At 42.3% G+C, this 20,169-nt stretch overlaps 1 protein-coding gene across 3 annotated transcripts in view; it reads left to right on the top strand.

The window, feature by feature from the left end:
* Positions 1-20,169, top strand: part of KATNAL2 (katanin catalytic subunit A1 like 2) — a 56,825-nt gene that overhangs the window by 17,764 nt on the left and 18,892 nt on the right. For 2 of the 3 annotated variants that reach the window (XM_058171064.1, XM_058171066.1), the window contains 9 exons: positions 566-636; positions 1,750-1,916; positions 4,579-4,615; positions 9,944-10,055; positions 12,071-12,166; positions 14,255-14,353; positions 15,853-15,930; positions 18,068-18,166; positions 19,936-19,999. In XM_058171064.1, coding sequence (XP_058027047.1) covers positions 566-636; positions 1,750-1,916; positions 4,579-4,615; positions 9,944-10,055; positions 12,071-12,166; positions 14,255-14,353; positions 15,853-15,930; positions 18,068-18,166; positions 19,936-19,999 — 823 coding nt within the window. The remainder of the gene's footprint in view (positions 1-565; positions 637-1,749; positions 1,917-4,578; positions 4,616-9,943; positions 10,056-12,070; positions 12,167-14,254; positions 14,354-15,852; positions 15,931-18,067; positions 18,167-19,935; positions 20,000-20,169) is intronic. The other variant, XM_058171065.1, reaches the window with a different exon arrangement.

The following is a 20,169-nucleotide window of genomic DNA, read 5'->3' as shown; positions in this document are numbered from 1 at the left end:
AAATGGCTCCAAATGGCTCTTTGAGTGTTTAAAATTGCCGACCCCTGGGATAGCCATTTGTCTAAAATAGTATAGGGTTTCCTGCTTGAGCAGGGGGTTGGACTAGACGACCTCCTAGGTCCCTCCCAACTTTTTTATTTGGTTAAATAAATTTCAATTTATTGGAGTCCAACTTGATGAGATTCAGCTGACTTTGTCTATACTTGCGACCTTGCATGTATGTCCAATTGAGCTGGATGGGAACTGCACTAAAGACTTCAACATACCACCAGCATCTTTAAATATATTAAATGTATTCAACATGTATCAATCCCAAGGAGTATTTATCATCTAAAGTTGACAATTGGGGAGAGGACTGACACTAGGATCATCAAGTATAGATCCAAATGTAGTATGTTGATTATAGCTCAGAAATTCCTGAAACATGAAAACTCAAGAGCAATGATATAATAAAAAATACCTACTAAAACATGGACCGATTTTCCCAGAAAGCCTACAATCTACAGTTACCAATGAATGCTTTACAGAGCTATGTATTTGATTATTTTCTTTTTTTGTTCCATAGGAACACGTACGAACAGAAGCCCGGCGCAAAAATCTCCTTATTTTGATTTTACGTTATTTAACTGATGAAGGGTAAGCATTTATTGGCTTTATAAGATACATACTGTGTTTCCCCGAAAATAAGACCCTGTCTTATATTTTTTTGAACCCTGAAATACACGTTTGGCCTTATTTTTGGGGAGGTCTTATTATTTTGGGGCACATGGAGCAAGACGGGGCTCCTCTTGCCATCTTACCTGATTTCCAGCTTTGTCTCACCAACCCTAACCAGAGGAAATGGCGTGGACCAGCTGCACATGCGGTTAAATATTTTTGGAGGAGGGCTTATTAACAACAGTGACAGAGTTGGAACAGACCTTGAGGGTCATCTAGTCCAATCCCCTGCTCATACAGGAGAGCTATACTAGGGATTCGAACCACCGAACTGCCGATCTTTCTGATCGACAAGCTCAGTGTCTTAGCCACTGAGCCACCTAGCCGCGACCTCTGTCAGGGTTCCAAGGAACAGCCCCAACGAAATAAAGCTCTGAGGCTTGAGGTTCCTCAAAGTTCCAATTTATTAGAGATGTCATGTTGGCACAGCTGGGAAAACCCGAAACTGAAAGCTTCCAGGTTTTCCACACCCAGTTGACAGTTCACAGCCCTGCTGCACACACACAAGTTCATCACATTGTCCAATCAACTCTTCACACTCAATTGGATACAATCTTCAGGCAGTCTCCATCAGACGAATACGGAATGTTGTTATGACTAACTTTCTACCGCTCCATCAACAACCCCCTCCCAATTTCCCCAGCTAAAATATGTGGCAGTTAAGAAGCAAAAAGAAAATTGCCTTCCAAAACTGACAACCTCATTATTTAGGGAGATCTTATTTTCGGAAAAAATATGGTATTGCAAAACTGTAATTGTTGCCATAAGCGAATTTCATAGGGTCTCTGATAATGTTCAGCTTTCTTCCCTACTATATATCCCATCAGCCCCAGCCAACGTGATTCAGCATGATAGGGAGTTGAAATCTAACACACACACAAAAATAAATGCAGAAATAGTTGATTCCTGAACTGCGATTCTGATTCTGGTTTTTTATACTTTTCCCTTTTCTTCCCCCTGTATAAAACTCATGTCGTAAATGACTACCATTCTCAAGTCCCAGTCATAAACTGAAAACTTTCTAACTCCCAGGTATGTAGATGCTGCTAACGCACTGGAACAAGAAACAAAATTTGGGTTGCGCCGTTTTGAAGTGTGCGACAACGTTGATCTGGAGACCATTTTGATGGAATACGAAAGCTACTACTACGTCAAGTTCCAAAAGTACCCCAAGATTACCCGGAAAGCTGTCGACGCCGGTACGTTCTGTTGCTCATTAAGAACTTTTTGTGTTTTAAATGTTGGCACTGGCACTAACACTTACCATATTTTTCGGAGTATAAGACACACTTTTTCCACCACTAAAAGAGGGTGAAAATGTAGGTGCATCTTATTTTTTTTTTTTGTTTACATTTATACCCCGCCCTTCTCCGAAGACTCAGGGCGGCTTACAGTGTATAAGGCAATAGTCTCATTCTATTTGTATATTTTTACAAAGTCAACTTATTGCCCCCCCAACAATCTGGGTCCTCATTTTACCTACCTTATAAAGGATGGAAGGCTGAGTCAACCTTGGGCCGGGCTCGAACCTGCAGTAATTGCAGGCTTTGTGTTCTTAATAACAGGCTGTTCTTAATAACAGGCCTTACCAGCCTGCGCCATTCACCAGCCCTGTATACACCCTATACAGCCTGCGCTTACCAGCCTGCGCCATTCACCAGCCCTGTATACCGGCCCTATACACCAAATGTAGCCCTGCCCACCTGCCGTCCCCCACCCTTTGGCCTCTGCCTCCCTGCAATTTATCTCCTTGCAGCAAACAGCCCGTTTCAGCTTCAGCACATCCTGATTAGCACAAGCAGTTGGGATCAGCCTCCCGACCATCAACTATTTTAGGCTGCAGGGATTGCCATTGCCTATTGCTGCGCAGGCCTCCGGTGTTTGCTGTTTGCTGCAAGGAGACAAATTGCTGGGAGGCAGTTTTTTTTCCCTTGTGCTAATGAGGCTGTGATGAAACTGAAACTGAAACAGGCTGTTTGCTGTTTGCTGCAAGGAGGCAAATTGCTGGGAGGCAGATTTTTTTTCCCTTGTGCTGGTCAGGCTGTGCTGAAAATGAAACTGAACAGGCTGTTTGCTGTTTGCTGCAAGGAGGCAAATTGCTGGGAGGCAGATTTTTTTCCCTTGTGCTGGTCAGGTTGTGCTGAAACTGAAACTGAAACAGGCTGTTTGCTGTTTGCTGCAAGGAGACAAATTGCTGGGAGGCAGATTTTTTTTTTCTTGCTTTCCTCCCCAAAAATGGTAGGTGTGTCTTAAAGTCCAGAGCGTCTTATACTCCGAAAAACTTTAATGCCTCTTCCCTCCCAACCTCCATCTCCGAAGGAACCCTATTAAAAAGTGAAAATGGTTTGTCCCTGAATTTTATACCTCTGGCATATTGGCCTCCCTCCAGGGTGGAGCAGAAACCTATATGGGTGTGGCTCCTTTAGTGGAGCTCATTTTATTTATTTATTTGATTTTTTTATCCCACCTTTTATCACTTTATAAGTAACTCAATGTGGTGAATGTACATACTCCTTCCTCCTCTTTTTTTGCCAGCAGAACAACCCCGTGAGGTGAGTTGGACTGACAAAGGTTAATTGTCCCAAAGTCACCTAGCCGGCTTTCATGCCTAAGTGGGGGGCTAGAACTTAGTCTCCTAATGCTTGGCCCAAAGCCACCCAGCTGCTTTCATTCCCAATGTCATACTAGAACTCACAAGCTCCTGGTGATTAGCTCAAAGTCACCCAGTCAGCTTTCATGCCTAAGGCAGGACTAGAACTCACAGTCACCTGGTGATCAGCCCAAAGTCACCCAGCTGGTTTTCATATCTAAGGCAGGACAAGAACTCTCAAGTCTCCTGGTGATCAGCCCAAAGTCACCCAGCTGGTTTTCATATCTAAGGCAGGACAAGAACTCTCAAGTCTCCTGGTGATTAACCCAAAGTCACCCAGTCGGCTTTCATGCCTAAGGCAGGACTAGAACTCACAGTCACCTGGTGATCAGCCCAAAGTCACCCAGCTGGTTTTCATATCTAAGGCAGGACAAGAACTCTCAAGTCTCCTGGTGATTAACCCAAAGTTACCCAGTCGGCTTTCACGCCTAAGGCAGGACTAGAACTCACAAGTCTCCTGGTGATTAACCCAAAGTCACCCAGTCGGCTTTCATGCCTAAGGCAGGACTAGAACTCACAGTCACCTGGTGATTAGCCCAAAGTCACCCAGTTGGCTTTCATGCTTAAAGCAGGACTAGAACTCACAGTTTATTGGTCCTAGGCCATCACCTTCACCACTAGACCAAACCAGCTCCCATCACTACCAGGCTTGGATGCAATCCTTTTAATCCAATGCAAGGAGAAAACTGAGCAGGTCTTTTTTTGTTCAGGAAAGGTCTGCTGGCACATCACCTCCAACTGAAGGCAGTTTTCATAGAATCGTGGCATCAAGGTTTGCAAGGGACCTTGAAGATCATTTAGTCAAATATTTCCCATTATTACATGTGTGGATTTCAGCTTCCAGGATTCTTAGTAATAATGGCGGTGGAATTCTGGGACTCGAAGTGCACACGTGCTAAGTTTGGGAAACAATGATATAATTGAACTCCTTTCCTGTCAGCTCCTTTGCATTTGTGTTTGCTTTGAGCAAGGTCTAACAGGTTCTTTCTGGATTTTTACTGCATACAGTCCAAGTTCCTTATAATATTCATCTGGAATAAATGTTGATCTTTTCTTTCTAAACTCCTGTAGGAATGCTGTAGTGGAGGCCACTCAGTCCAATAACCCGGAAACCAGAGTGTAACACAAATTTGAGAACACCTTTGCTTCTGTTCAGAGTAATAGTTTCTTTTTTAAAAACTTTTAACTGCTGTCTTTCTCCCCTTCCACAGCAGACAATAAATCAAGAAGTGGAGGGAAAACAAAAAGGTAAGAGAAATGTAGCTGCTGGATGGAATTAGGCAATAATTCTTTAGTAGCCACATTTATTGATTCATTTAATTTCCCCCCATTTCTGAAATGCAAATGGTGTTGCATTCAATGTGTTAAGTCTTGTGGATGGATAAATGGATGGATGGATGGATGGATGGGTAGATAGGTAGGTAGGGAGATAGATAGATAGATAGATAGATAGATAGATAGATAGATAGATAGATAGATAGATAGATAGATAGATTGATTGATTATAGATGGCTAGATAGATGATGGATGGATGGATGGATGGATGGATGGATGGATGGATAGATAGATATGATAGATAAATATGATAGATAGATAGATATGATAGATAGATAAATATCATAAATATGATAGATAAGTATGATTGATAGATTAGATAGATATGATAGATAAACAGATAGATATAAATATGATAGATAGATAAATATAGATAAATATGATAGATAGATAGATAGATAGATAGATAGATAGATAGATAGATAGATAGATAGATATAGATGGCTAGATAGATGATAGATGGATAGATGATGGATGGATGGATGGATGGATGGATAGATAGATATGATAGATAAATATGATAGATAGATATGATAGATAGATATAGATAGATAAATAAATATGATAGATATGATAGATAGATAAATATCATAAATATAATAGATAAATATGATTAGATATGAGAAAAATAGATAGATATAAATATGATAGATAGATAAATATAGATAAATATGATAGATAGATAGATAGATAGATAGATAGATAGATAGATAGATAGATAGATAGATAGATAGATAGATAGATAGATAGACAGATAGACAGACGGACGGACGGACGGACGGACGGACGGACGGACAGATGGATGGATAGTAGTTTTCATTTTTTTCACACACAGTCTTATGAACACCTCTGGTATTGCGAATAATGCAGAATTGCAGTAGAAGGAAACGAAAGTGATTCATGAGAGAACATTGAAATGTTCTCTGTTGATGAGTTATCTTAATGTTGGGGAAGCAACACAAAATAGAATAATAAAACACACAGGCTTTAAAACCTGAATGAAACTGCACCAGCAACTAAAAAGGATTTGGGGTAAGAAAAAAATGCTGTAACTGACACAGAAGATGGAAGGATCTGGCAAAGTCTTTGCCAAAACGAAGCCTCTGTTTTCTACCTTTCCATGCCGGTCTGTCATCCTGAGTATCTCAGCAGAGCATAAACCATCTTGAGTGTAGAGCATACCCTTGTTTCCCCAAAAATAAGACCCTGTCTTATATTTTTTTGCACACCGAAATAAGCGCTTGGCCTTATTTTCGAGGAGGTCTTATTATTTTGGGGCGCGTGGAGCAAGATGGGGCTCCTCTTGCCATCTTACCCGATTTCCAGCTCTGTGTTTAAATATTTTCGGGGGGAGGCTTATTTTAGCGCATGTGCTCAAAAGCCCGATTGGGCTTATTATCAGGGGATGTCTTATTTTCAGGGAAACAGGGTAGTAGATCTTAATGCAGTGGTAGTCAACCTGGTCCCTACCGCCCACTAGTGGGCGTTCCAGCCTTCATGGTGGGCGGTAGGGGTTTTGTCCGATACTGAAGCACTTTCCTTTTTTTTAATTTAATTGACTTTAAAAAAAAATCATAGCATTATTTAAAAACATTTTCATTAGGTTTTCCTAAAATTCCCCGTGACAATTTAAATTTCTGAAAATATATTATTTGTATCGCCTGCGAATAAGTTTAGTTCAGGCCGGAATAGCTCAGGCTGTTAGAGCCTGTTATTAGAACACAGTAGCCTGCAATTACTGCAGGTTCAAGCCCGGCCCAAGGTTGACTCAGCCTTCCATCCTTTATAAGGTAGGTAAAATGAGGACCCAGATTGTTGGGGGGGCAATAAGTTGACTTTGTAAAAATATACAAATAGAATGAGACTATTGCCTTATACACTGTAAGCCGCCCTGAGTCTTCGAAGAAGGGCGGGATATAAATGTAAATTAAAAAAAATGTAAGTGAAACTAAATGGCGCTATAGTGCGACTGCAAACAAAAGAGCCCCATCCCAGAATAGCTTGGGCATCTCCCCCCACACCACCTAGCTGTAACAGACAAGCAGAGCTGGTAGCCGGCGCCACCCCCACCAAACCCAATCCACGATGCGCGAGAGGCATGCGCCGACGATGATAGACGGCGCATTACTGTGGAACCGGTGGGCGGTTAGAAAATTTTACTACTAACAGAGATACAAAAGCGGGCGGTAGGTATAAAAAGGTTGACTACCCCTGTCTTAAGGCTTGGGTAACCTTTTTGTCGGGTAACCTGGTTCAAAACTATTAAGACCCACTTGGTTAAAAGAAATGTTTCAAGTGTGCTTTAGAAATTAAGTGGCTGAATCAAGATGAGACATTTTGAGCCAAGCTATCCAGTCTTACTTTGCATTATTTTGGATAAACTGATGTCTTTGAATCTCTTAAAACCAGTCCTGCCTGTAGCACAGAGTTGCAATCTAAATAGGAGAGTGAGGTGCCTGGGTCTATGGAGCTTTTATTGGGAGCATCTGCATGGAGGTAAAAAAAAAGTTAAAATGATGACAGCTTTGCTGCATCCCTTTTATATCTGGTATATGTAAAGCAATGGTGAAATCTGAACTGGTTTAATGCATGCGCGGTGTGCACCGCGCACCAAATGCGAGGTGCGCGCACATGCAGTGCACGCCAAAAGAAGGCATGGGGTAAGTAGAACAGCATGCGGGCGGTGATCAGCTGTGGCATGCAATCTTTTTTTTTACCTTTTAAAAGCATTTTTTCTACAACCTATTCGGCAGAAGAGGTTGTAAAAAAATGCTTTTAAAAGTTTAAAAAAAAGGCTCTGACAATCACACAGATCAGCTGTGATCGTCAGAGCCTTTTTTTACCTTTTAAAAGCATTGTTTTTACAACCTATTCATCCAAAGAGGTTGTAGAAAAAATGCTTTTAAAAGTAAAAAAAAAAGCCTTTGATGATCAGGTAGCTCAGCTTGGATCGTCAAAGCCTTTTTTTTATCCTTTTAAAATCATTTTTTAATAACCTATTCTGCGGAAGAAGTTGTAGAAAAAATGCTTTTAAAAGTTAAAAAAAAGCCTCTGATGATGAGGCAGCTCAGCTGTGATCATCAGAACCTTTTTTTAATCTTTTACCACCTCTTTGGCGAAAGAGGTTGTAGAAAAAATGCTTTTAAAAGTAAAAAAAAAGCCTCTGATGATCAGGCAGCTCAGCTGTGATCATCAGAACCTTTTTTTTAATCTTTTAAAAGCATTTTCTTACCACCTCTTTGGCGAAAGAGGTTGTAAAAAAATGCTTTTAAAAGTAAAAAAAAAGCCTCTGATGATCAGGCAGCTCAGCTGTGATCATCAGAACCTTTTTTTTAATCTTTTAAAAGCATTTTCTTACCACCTCTTTGGCGAAAGAGGTTGTAAAAAAATGCTTTTAAAAGTAAAAAAAAAGGCTCTGACGATCGCGTGGCTCAGCTGGGCATGGGCGGGCAAGGATTTTTGCTACCGGTTCTCCGAACCACCCACCGCCATCGCTACTGGATTGGGCGAGCCGGTCCAAACGGGAAGCATTTCACCCCTGCTTCAAGGTAGTCCAGATCAGGAAACTGTCATTGCAAGGATTCCAAGAGTGCTAATTTATTGTTCTGTATAATAACAGAATCATCAGCGTTTCCCTCTGCCCTGTTTATAAACATAGAATTGAGGTGGCATTATTCTGAATTTCTTTTTCACACCTTCTCCTTGTCCAAGGAGTTTCTCCAATTTTCTTTCAGGCCTCTTATCCACTTTCATCAAGATTACCTGCATATCCCTCTACAAATTGATAGGAATATAATTTACATTAGGGGAGGGGAGTGGCATGGTGCCATAGAGGTGGAGCTTTTGCCTCACAATCGAGGCTGTGAGTTCAATCTTACTTAGCGGCAGATATTTTTCTGGGTGCAACGGGAAAATATCTGCTGGAGCTCCCTATAAGTGTCAGGAAGGGAATCCAGCTCAAGCTCTGCTCAGTCTCCCCAACTCCAACCGGAGGAAAGGGATTACAGGATTGTTAAAAGAAAAGAAAAATATTAAAGGGAGGAGTCCCAAAAGTGCTTTTTTCAAGAGGCAACTGGACTTTCTGGTTTTTTTCTTTGAAGATATTTTGCTTCTCATCCAGGAAGCTTCTTTAGCTTTGGCCGGATGGTGAGGAATGGAAGGATTTATACCCCTTGCAGACAGCTGGTCATTTCCATCCTTTTAGAAAGTCATTGAGGCCACTTGGTGGTTTGTGTCCACAGGGTCACTTTGAGTGGTGCAAATGGGTGTGTAGCCTTCTTGGAACTCTTGAAAGGGCTATGTTGTAGACTGGAGATAAATAATGTTGTAATCCTTCCCGCTCGGTTGAGAGAGGGCTGTTTATTTATTTATTTATTTATTATTTAAATTTTTATACCGCCCTTCTCCCGAAGGACTCAGGGCGGTTCACAGCCAGATAAAAAATACACAATAATACACTATAAATACGATTAAAATACAATTAAAAAACTTATTAAATTGGCCAGGATTAAAAATTTGGGATAAAAACCCATTAAAAACCCATAAATTTAAAAACTAACCCAGTCCAGCGCAGATGAATAAGTGAGTTTTAAGCTCGCGACGAAAGGTTCGGAGGTCCGGAAGTTGACGGAGTCCTGGGGGGAGTTCGTTCCAGAGGGCGGGAGCCCCCACAGAGAAGGCCCTTCCCCTGGGCGTCGCCAGACGACACTGTCGCGCCGACGGCACCCTGAGGAGTCCCTCTCTGTGAGAGCACACGGGTCGGTGAGAGGTATTCGGTAGCAGCAGGCGGTCCCGTAAATAATGTTCAATTTGGACACAGATGGCCTCTTTGACCCCTCTTTCAAACCAGCGATCCTCTCTGTCCAAAAATGTGGACTTTGCTGTCTTCAAAAGAGTGGCCTTTGTTTTTCAACTACAGATGGACTGCTGAATCTAGCCCTGATGGGTTTGTTCTCCTGTGTTGTGCCACGCGTTTATGAAGTGGTTGTTTCGTTTCCCCAGCGTACAGATCTGCATATGGCTCACTGCATGTATATCCTTTGGGACAAACATGGCCTGGATGACTGAAAATCTCCATAGACATTTAAAGGGAGGGGCTTTTATTACCCTCTTGTGGCAACCGCTGGGACTTTAACTGACAGCGTGCGCGTGCACACACATACACACAGAGTCTATGACCAGGCCTCAAATCTTTTCCGCTTCAAGAAATGTCCTCAACTAAATTCCATTTTTCCCATCTAGGGCCCCCAGCGGCACATGCCGGAATCTTCCCAAGATTAGCCAACATCAGGGGAGACCCCAGTCCAAAATATCACCCAAAAAAGTAACAGAGCTCAAAGAAAACTCAAAGCAGGTAAATCTCCTTTTCGTTTGTTTACTGCTTTCACTTGTGAGAAGCCAGCTCGGAAAGTCACCAATGGCTGTCGGTGGACGCTGCGACCGTCATAAATACGTGCCCGAATTTTGATCACCTGACTTCTGGGGATGCTATGACAGTCTTAGGCATGAGAACGTTTTTCAGGGCTGTTGAACGGTCACTAAACGAATGGTTGCAAGTCGAGGACTACCTGCCTATGAAGCAATATTTTAAAATTATTTACTATTTTATTTATTTGTATCCGATATTTATTATTATTTTTTCGAATAACTCAAGGTGGTGAATGTATCCAACACACCTTCTTCCAAGTCAAGGACTACCTGCCTGTGAAGTAATATTTTTAAAATATTTATTATTGTATTTATTTTTAATCTATTTTTATCTCTTTTATTCATTAAACATGAAACTCAGTCAACTGTATCTATTATTATTATTATTATTATTATTATTATTATTATTATTATTATTATTATTATTATTATTATTATTATTATTATTCACACAGTCAGCCATATGTTTAGACTGGTTTTGGCATTTTTGTTTAGCTATCGAATTCTTACCAAGGACTTGGGATACGATTATCTCTTTTATTCATTTAACATGAAACTCAGTCAACTGGATATTTAAAATGTGTCACAAATACCATTGACTGGTGCTAATGGTTGATCCGGGTCACTGCCAGCATCTTAGGTATCAACCAAGTATCTTCTTATATATAAAATGTTCCGAGTAGCACAGTTTTTTGCAGTTCCGCTGGTGTTATTGCAGGAAGCTGCAGTTTCTCGATGTGTTTTATAAAATTCTTGGACATGGTACCAAGTGCCCCGATGACAATGGGTATCACTGTTACATGTTTCATCCATAGCCTTGTAGTTTCGATGGTCAGGTCGCGATACTTCATGATATTTTTCCAGTTCTTTTTCTTCGACTCTGGCATCTCCTGGTACCGCGATGTTAATAAATTGTACATTTCGGTTTTCGACAACTCTGATATCTGGCGTGTTGTGTTCCAAATGATGATCCGTCTGTATTCGAAAGTCCCACAACATCTTCACCATCTTATTTTTGACAAATTATTATCAATAACAACAACAACCTGTATCCAAAAAGTGGGACATAAAGTGGGAGCATAAAGTGGAAAAAGTTATATAAAATGAGAAGCTGAAGATCTTGTGGGACTGTCGAATACAGACGGATCGTCACTTGGAACACAACACACCAGATATCAGAGTTGTCGAAAATCAAAACGTGCAATTTATTGACATCGCTGTACCAGGAGATGCCAGAATCGAAGAAAAAGAACTGGAAAAAAATCATGAAATATCACGACCTGGCCATCGAAACTACACGGTTATGGATGAAACACATAACAGTGATACCCATTGTCATCGGGGCACTTGGTACCATGTCCAAGAATTTTACAGAACACATCAAGATATTACAGCTTATTGCAATAACACCAGTGGAACTGCAAAAAACTGCACTACTCAGAACATGGTTGATACCTAAGATGCTGGCAGCAACCCGTATCAACCGTTAGCTCCTGTCAGTGGTATTTGTGATGCCTTTTTAAATGTTCAGTTGACTGAGTTTCATGTCTAATGAATAAAGTAAATAATAATAATATAACTCAAGGTGGTGAATATATCCAATGCACCTTTTTCCTGTTTTCCCACAATAAAAACCCTGTGAGGTGAGTTGAGCTGGGAGAGAGTGACTGGCCCAGAGTCTCCCAGCTGGCTTTCATGGCTAAGGCAGAACTAGAACTCAAAGCCTCCTGGTGATTGGCCCAAAGTCTCCCAACTGGCTTTCATAGCTAAGGCGGGACTAGAACACATGTTCTCCTGGTGATTGGCCCAAAGTCACCCAGCCGGTTTACATTGCTAAGATGGGACTTGAACTCATGGTCTCCCACTTTGTAACCTTGTACCTTAATCGCTAGACCAAACTGGCTCTCACTAAGTTCAGAATATTTCTTTTTTCCCATTCAGGAGGATGAAGGTCCTTTAAGTCGGGTGGCATCGGAATTTGGTTTAAATGTATCTGCAATCCACAAAGGAGGTGGAGAAGGCCCTCATTCTAAAAGAGTTAGTCAAAATCTTACAAACATTAAGGGTCTTATGTAACATTAAGGTGTCCAAGGGCAAAGACTTGTAGACATCTTGAGCGTCGTTTAATGTATAGATAATCCTCAAATTGTTTTCTGAGGTTTTCGCGGGTGTTTGTATGTAGGTCTTTGGTTATTCGGGTTTTCTCCCGCGTAAAATCGGAAGTGTCTTGGCGACGTTTCGACGAAGTCTCATTCGTCATCTTCAGGCTTCAGCTTCATGCTTCTTCATTGCTCCCAGAAGCACGAAGCTGAAGCCTGAAGATGACGAATGAGACTTTGTCGAAACGTCGCCAAGACACTTCCAATTTTACGCGGGAGAAAACCCGAATAACCAAAGACCTACAATCCTCAAATTGTATAGATAGTCCTCAAATTACGACCACAATTGAGCCCAAAATTTTAGGTTGCTAAGCAAGAAATTTGCTAAGTGAGTTTTGCCCCATTTGACGACACATTTGTTAAGTGAATCACTCCAGTTGTTAAATTAGTAACACCATGGTTAAGTGACTCTGGCTTCTCTATCGGCTTTGCTGGTCAGAAGGTCACAAAAGGGGATCACGTGACCCCGGGATACTGCCAACCATCATAAATGTGAGCCGGTTCTCAAGCATCTGAATGTAAATCGCATGTCCAAGGAGATTCTTTCTCACTTTTCTCAATAAGTGAGAAAAACGGTCATAACAGTCGCTTTTTTCAGTTCCATTGTAAGTTTGAACAGTCAGTAAATGAACTGTTGTAAGTCGAGGCTGCCTGTATTTGTAAACATACTTGAAGTTGCTAAAGTTGAGAAACATTAGATGATCATCTCTGGCCTTTGAAATCAATAGACGTTTTTTCCTCTGGTTTAGCTTGATATATTTTTGGCTCATTGCAGAATAAAGTAGAGATAGCACAGTTGGCCAATAAAAATTCTATTCTGTTCTGTTCTGTTCTGTTCTGTTCTGCTCTACTCTACTCTATAGTAGAACAGAACAGAACAGAACAGAACAGAATTTTTATTGGCCAATTGTGTTGGAACACAGAAGGAATTTGACTTCGGTGCAAGAGCTCTCATTGTACGTAAAAGCTATAAGTGATAAATCATGATTACAGTCATCATAAAAATACATTCATCATGAATCATAAGATATAACACTTAGTGATAGTCATGAATTGTATTAGGAAACTACATAAGAAAATATAAATCATAAAGATACAAGCAACAAAGTTCTAAGAAGATAAGGAGATAAGTAATAGGAAAGATGAGAAGAATAATAGTGACACAGCCTTACTAAATAGTTTGACAGTGTTGTGGGAATTAGTTGTTTAGCAGAGTGATGGCATGGGGAAAAAACCTGTCCTTGTGTCTAGTTTTTCTGGTGTGCAATGCCCTCCAGGAGGGGAGGGGTCTGTAGATATTTTCACAGCCCTCTTTTTGACTCCTGCAGTATACAAGTCCTCAATGGAAGGCAGGTTGATAGCAATTGTTTTTTCTGCTGTTCTAATTACGATATCTTTCGGAGTATAAGACACTCCAGACTATAAGACACACCTACCTTTTTTGGTGAGGAAAACAAGAAAAAGAAATCTGCCTCTGCCCCCCAGCAATCTTGCCTCCTTGCAGCAAACAGCAAATAGCCTGCTTTAGTTTCATTTTCGTTTTCAGCATAGCTTGATTAGCACAAGACGAAGAAAAAAATCTGCTCCCAGCAATTTACCTCCTTGCAGCAAGCAGCAGAGGCGCGCGCAGCAATAGGCCATGGCAATCCCTGCAGCCTGATGAAACAGCTGAGAGTCGGGAGGCCGATCAACTTGGGCTAATTAGGCTGTGCTGAAGCTGAAATGGGCTGTTGCTGCTTGCTGCAAGGAGGTAAATTGCTGGGAGGCAGAGGCCAAAGGGTGGGGGGCAGTGGGTGGGCGGGGCTACATTTGATGTATAAGACGCACCCAAATTTTCACCCCCTTTAGCGGGGGGAAAGGTGTGTCTTTTAGTCCGAAAAATCTGGTATCCGTTGACGTCTGTGTCTGTCTTGTTTGGTGTCTCCAAGAATTCAGGCTGAGCAAATGGTGTTTGCTTCTCCTGCAGGGCCAAATCATTGACTTCCGTGGGCTGATTCAGGATGCTATCAAAGGAACATCCAGTGAAATCTCCTTACACAGCTTTAACTGCAATCCAGATCCTTCGGTGAGTGACGTTCTTTCTAACCAAGAGCTGGCAAAAGGCATTAGTCCTTTGGAAACAATTCTTTCAATTAGAAATAAAAAAAAACTCCGCTCAGAACTGTTGCTGCGTGAGAATGTTTCCCAGCATCTAAAACCAGAATATTCTACTTTGCATCTTTGTAAAATGAGAGTATGACGTTCACGCTTAAATAATTTCCCCAAATTAATTGGAATGGCCAAATAACGTTTGCTTTTTTTAATTATTTGAATTTATATCCCTCCCTTCTCCGAAGACTCAGGGCGGCTTACACTGTGTTAAGCAATAGTCTTCATCCATTTGTATATTATATACAAAGTCAACTTATTGCCCCCAACAATCTGGGTCCTCATTTTACCTACCTTATAAAGGATGGAAGGCTGAGTCAACCTTGGGCCTGGTGGGACTTGAACTTGCAGTAATTGCAAGCAGCTGTGTTAATAACAGACTGCATTAGTCTGTTGAGCCACCAGAGGCCCATATTTTGAAGGAGAAAAAGCACTGCTTAGGAAAAAAGGGTCAGGAGCAGTGGTGAAATCCAAATTTTTTTTACTACCAGTTCTGTGGGCATGAATTGTGAGTGTGGTGTGGCTTGGTGGGTGTGGCTTGGGGAAGGATATTGCCAAATCTCCATTCCCTCCCCACTCCTGGAGGGGAGGATATTGCAAAATCCCCATTCCCACCCCACTCTGGGGCCAGCCAGAAGTGGTATTTGCCGATTCTCCAAACTGCTCAAAATTTCCACTACCGGTTCTCCAGAACCTGTCAGAACCTGCTGGATTTTACCCCTGGAGATCTGCATTAACTGAATCCAGTTTTGCCTCATAACACTTCTCAAATTTGCATCTGTCTTTCTTCCCCAATTATGGGTAGTCCTCGTCTTATGACCAAAATTGAGCCCGACATTTATGATGCTAAGTGAGAAATTTGTTAAATGAGTTTTGCCCCATTTTATTGACTTTTCTTGCCACACTTGTTAAGTGAATCGCTGCGGTTGCTAAGTTAGTAACCCGGTTGTTAAGTGAATCTGGTTTCCCCATTGACTTTGCTTGTCAGAAGGTCCCAAAAGGGGATCACACTGCAACCGTCATAAGTATGAACCACTTGTCAAGCGTTTGAATTTTGATCACATGGCCATGGGGATGTCACAACAGTCATTAGTGTAAAAAACGTTCATAAGTCACTGTTTCGGTGCCATTGTAACTTTGAATGGTCACTAAGTGAACTTGTAAGTTGAGGACTACCATATAGGTCTTTTGGATAGGTGAATGGAAGCTAACAATAGGCCAGGGGTCTCCAACCTTGGTCCCTTTAAGACTTGTGGACTTCAACTCCCAGAGTCCCTCAGCCAGCAAAGCTGGCTGAGGAACTCTGGGAGTTGAAGTCCACAAGTCTTAAAGGGACCAAGGTTGGAGACCCCTGCAATAGACAGAGCAGGAGACAAAGTATTTTCTGCCACCAGTGTATGTTTTCCACGTTTCTAGGAACGACTGTTAAAACCTTTGGGCGCTTTGCTTGGGATGACAGCTGAAATGCGGGAACTTGCAACGATTGTCAGCAAGGTGAGTTTTCATTATCAGACTAAGGATGGTTGTTAAACTCCAGCCGCATTCAATGAGGGACTAAGCCTACTGTCCATCTTGATATTGAAAGTCAAGCAGAAGACACAGGAGGGACATCAATAGAGACCTTTCTTGCCTGAGCCCCACATTCTTATGTAAGTTCAGGGCAGTGGGATTCAGCCGGTTCGGACCAGTTTGGGCAAACCGGTACTGCGATCTGTGGGTGGCTGCCCCCGCCACAGCGTTATGCCATCCTATTTAGCTGCATTTTTTAAGCTGTGCGCATGCGTGTAAGTGTTATGTCCTCCTCGCCTCCATCTGAACGATGGCTTAATTAGCCGGCTCTCATCAGCTCTGGCAGCAAAAGAGCCAGCGTCTGCCAAGAGCCCTCGTTAGCTGCCAAGACACTGGTGAGTCACATCCTTCAGCTCTAATCAATCCGTGGATTTGCCTGATACAAAGAGACACACCAGCTCTTGCTGCCTTTTATATCCTGTGGGGTGTGGCTCCATGACTCAGCACTTCCTAGGCCTGCCCCTCCCCTGCTTCTGTTGTTCCCGCCTCTCCTGCCTATGAAACCTAGGGTCCAGCCAGGCCTGATTGCCATCAGCCGGGTCTGAAGGCGTGGCCTGGGGGGGGAAGAGTCAGGGGAAGGAAGCCTCATTATCTCCTCCACCTGGCCTGCCTCTGGCTTCTGGAACTGAGCCAGGGAAGCCGGTGCTCCAGAGGTAAGTCCTGATGGCCCTTCCCCCTCATTTTCCAAGTCACTTTCTGGCAGGGGGCCCGGCTTGGGAGGCGCAGACACAACAAGAATTCAATAAGCTGCATCCCTGAAAATCCTGAAACCTTTGCAACCTCCAAAACAGATTTGTACTACCTTTGTAAAACATGTACCCATGTACTTTCTTGTATTGTTTCTTCTAAGAACAAGAAGTACTAATGGGAAATCTTTTGCAAAAAGCCATTATTCTTTTTTTTTTTTTAAATAATTTTTATTAAACATTTTTTTAAAAAAACAACAACACAAAAACCAAAAAGAAATATTGACACTTTCTTCTTTTCAACAGTTTCGCGTCGGTGATCAATACTTATACATTTTCTCTCTCTTACCCTAATGTATCTTCTATGCATATATTTCTAATATATCATATGTATATCACTATAATTATTATATTATTCTAATTATTTTATTTACATATATACTTAGATATATACGTGTACCCAGTTTCCTTTCCACAGTTTCTGTTTCTTCCCATTTGTTCTTCTATTTCTACTCCTAGTTTAGCTGTTATTTAATCTTTCCTTGCACTTCTCCCCCCAACTTTTCCTCCAACCATTTATACCATCTCTCCCATACTAAATAATATTCTGTTTCCTCTTTTTCTTGTATCTCCTTCATAAGCTTGTCCATTTCTGCACATTCCATGATTTTTCTAATTACATTGTCTTCAGATGGTATATCGTTATTTTTTCCAGTTCTGTGCGTAGACTGTTTGTGCTGCGGTAACTATGTGGATCATTAAATACCGTATTTCTTTTTCATATGAGCCTGGAATTATTCCCAGTAAAAATGTTTCTGGTCTCATTTCTATATGTTGATTTATAATTTCTTCTGTTTGTAATTTAATTTTTTGCCAATATTGTTTCGCTTTATGACAGGAAGCCATTATCCTTGAAGGCATGTTAAGCCGCAGCTGACTCTTCCCTTCTGTTCCCCCATAATGGCAGCCGCATAAATCGTCTGTTCTTTGTCGTGCTTTTTTTGTTTTTTTGTTTACATTTATATCCCGCCCTTCTCCGAAGAGTCAGGGCGGCTTACACTATGTTAAGCAATAGTCTCATTCTATTTGTATATTTACAAAGTCAACTTATTGCCCCCCCCAACAATTTGGGTCCTCATTTTACCTACCTTATAAAGGATGGAAGGCTGAGTCAACCTTGGGCCTGGTGGGACTAGAACCTGCAGTAATTGCAGGCAGCTGTGTTTTAAAACAGGCTTCTTACAGCCTGAGCCACACTGCGGCTTTTCCCCTGTAATTTTTACGGCACGTCCGAGCTTATTTTGCTGCGTGTTTGTTATGCTTGCAGAGGGAAAATGGGAGGCCTGTTTTTAAGAAGATCAAACCATGTCTTGCAGGATATCTACCTTCACAACCCCAACGTCAAGTGGAATTGCATCATCGGACTTGACGCAGCCAAGCGGTTGGTCAAGGAAGCTGTTGTGTATCCCATCAGGGTAAGGAGCAGCTTCTGAACCACCTTTTCAAAAGTCACACAAGTGGCCTCTGTTCTCGTGGCTGAGACACACAGTTGGTTCTCGACTTACAGCAAGTTCATTTAGTGACCGTTGGAAGTTACGACGGCCCTGAAAAAAAAAAGGGACATGAGGACTATTTTTCACACTTACGACCACTTGTAGCATCCCCATGGTTGTGTGATTTATGTACGGATGCTGCACAACTGCCTCATATTTATGACGGTTGCAGCGTCCCGGGGGGGGTCATGTGATCCTCTTTTGAGAAGGTCCGACAAGTCAACGGGAAAGCTGGATTCACTTAACAATCGCGTCACTAACTTAGCAGTCGCAGTGATTCACTTAACAAACGTGGCAAGAAAAGTCGTGAAACGGAGCAAAACTCACTTAACAAATTTCTGAGCCATGGAAATTCTGGGCTGAATTGTACAGCTAGTTCTTGACGTACGACCACAGTTGGGCCCCAAATTTACGTTGCTAAGCAAGGCAGCCGTTAAGTGAGTCACCTCTGATTTTACAACCTTTGTTGCCCCGATTGTTATGCAAGTCACTGCAGTTGTTAAGTGAGTCACATGGTCGTCGAGCAAATCTGGCTTCCCCCGTTGACTTTGCTCACCAGAAGCCGTCTGGGAAGGTTGCAAGCGGTGATCACACGACCCTGGGACACTTGCCATAGTTGTAAATACATGCCAGTTGCCAAAACCCCTGAATTTTGATCGTGTGATAGCGCAGATGATGCGACGGTTGTAAGAGCGAGGAGCAGTCGTAAGTCACTTTTCAGTGCTGTCGTAACTTTACAACAGTCAGGGAATAAATAGTTGTAAGTTGAGGACTATCCGTAATCTTTATTCTTCTTTCCAAGCTATCATTGATGATATTGAAAATACTTCTTCTTCTTCCTCCTCCTCCTCCTCTTCCTCCTCCTTCTTTCTCCTCCTCCTCCTCCTCTTCCCCTACTTCTCCTCCTCTTCCTCCTCCTCCTCCTCTTCTTCCCCTTCTTCTTCTCCTCCTCCTCCTTCTTTCTCCTCTTCTTCTTCTTCCTCCTCCTCCTCCTCCTCCTCTTCTCCTTCTCCTTCTTCTTCCTCCTCCTCCTCCTCTTCTTCCCTTCTTCTTCTCCTCCTCCTTCTTCTTCTCCTCTTCTTCTTCCTCCTCCTCCTCCTCCTCCTCTTCTTCTCCTTCTTCTTCTCCTCCTTCTTCTTCCTCCTCTTCTTCTTCCTCCTCCTCTTCTCCTCCTCCTCCTCCTCTCCTCCTCTCCTTCTCCTTCTCCTCCTCCTCCTCCTCCTCTTCTTCCCTTCTTCTTCTCCTCCTCCTTCTTCTTCTCCTCTTCTTCCTCCTCCTCCTCCTCCTCCTCTTCTCCTTCTCCTCCTCTTCTCCTCCTCCTCCTCTTCTTCCCTTCTTCTTCTCCTCCTCCTCTTCTTCTCCTCTTCTTCTTCCTCCTCCTCCTCCTCCTCCTCTTCTCCTTCTCCTTCTCCTCTTCCTCCTCCTCTTCTTCCTTCTTCTTCTCCTCCTCCTTCTTCTTTCTCTCTTCTTCTTCTCCTCCTCCTCCTCCTCCTCTTCTCCTTCTCTTCCTCCTCCTCCTCCTCTTCTTCCTCCTCTTCTTCTTCTCCTCCTCCTCCTTCTTTCTCCTCTTCTTCGTCTTCCTCCTCCTCCTCCTCCTCCTCCTCCTCCTCCTCCTCCTCCTCCTCCTCCTCCTCCTCTTCTCCTTCTCCTTCTCCTTCTCCTTCTTCTTCTTCTTCTTCTTCTTTCCACAGTACCCACAGTTGTTTACAGGCATTCTTTCACCTTGGAAGGGACTTCTGCTATACGGGCCTCCAGGTATGATATTTTTAAATTAAATTTTAAACGCCGTCACACAAATCTTTTTCATTCTGAATTGCCGGCAGTCTCCTTAATGAAAGAGACCATCAGTCCTCGATGTACAACACTTCATCTAGTGACCGCTCGAAGTTACAACGCACTGAAAACAGTGCCTTAGGATCAGGAGT

The sequence above is a fragment of the Ahaetulla prasina genome, chromosome 2 (genome assembly GCF_028640845.1).
Source record: "Ahaetulla prasina isolate Xishuangbanna chromosome 2, ASM2864084v1, whole genome shotgun sequence".
In the NCBI taxonomy this organism is placed as follows: domain Eukaryota; kingdom Metazoa; phylum Chordata; class Lepidosauria; order Squamata; family Colubridae; genus Ahaetulla; species Ahaetulla prasina.
The sequence above is the reverse complement of the archived record's forward strand: the minus strand, read 5'-3'. Positions and strand labels throughout refer to the sequence as shown.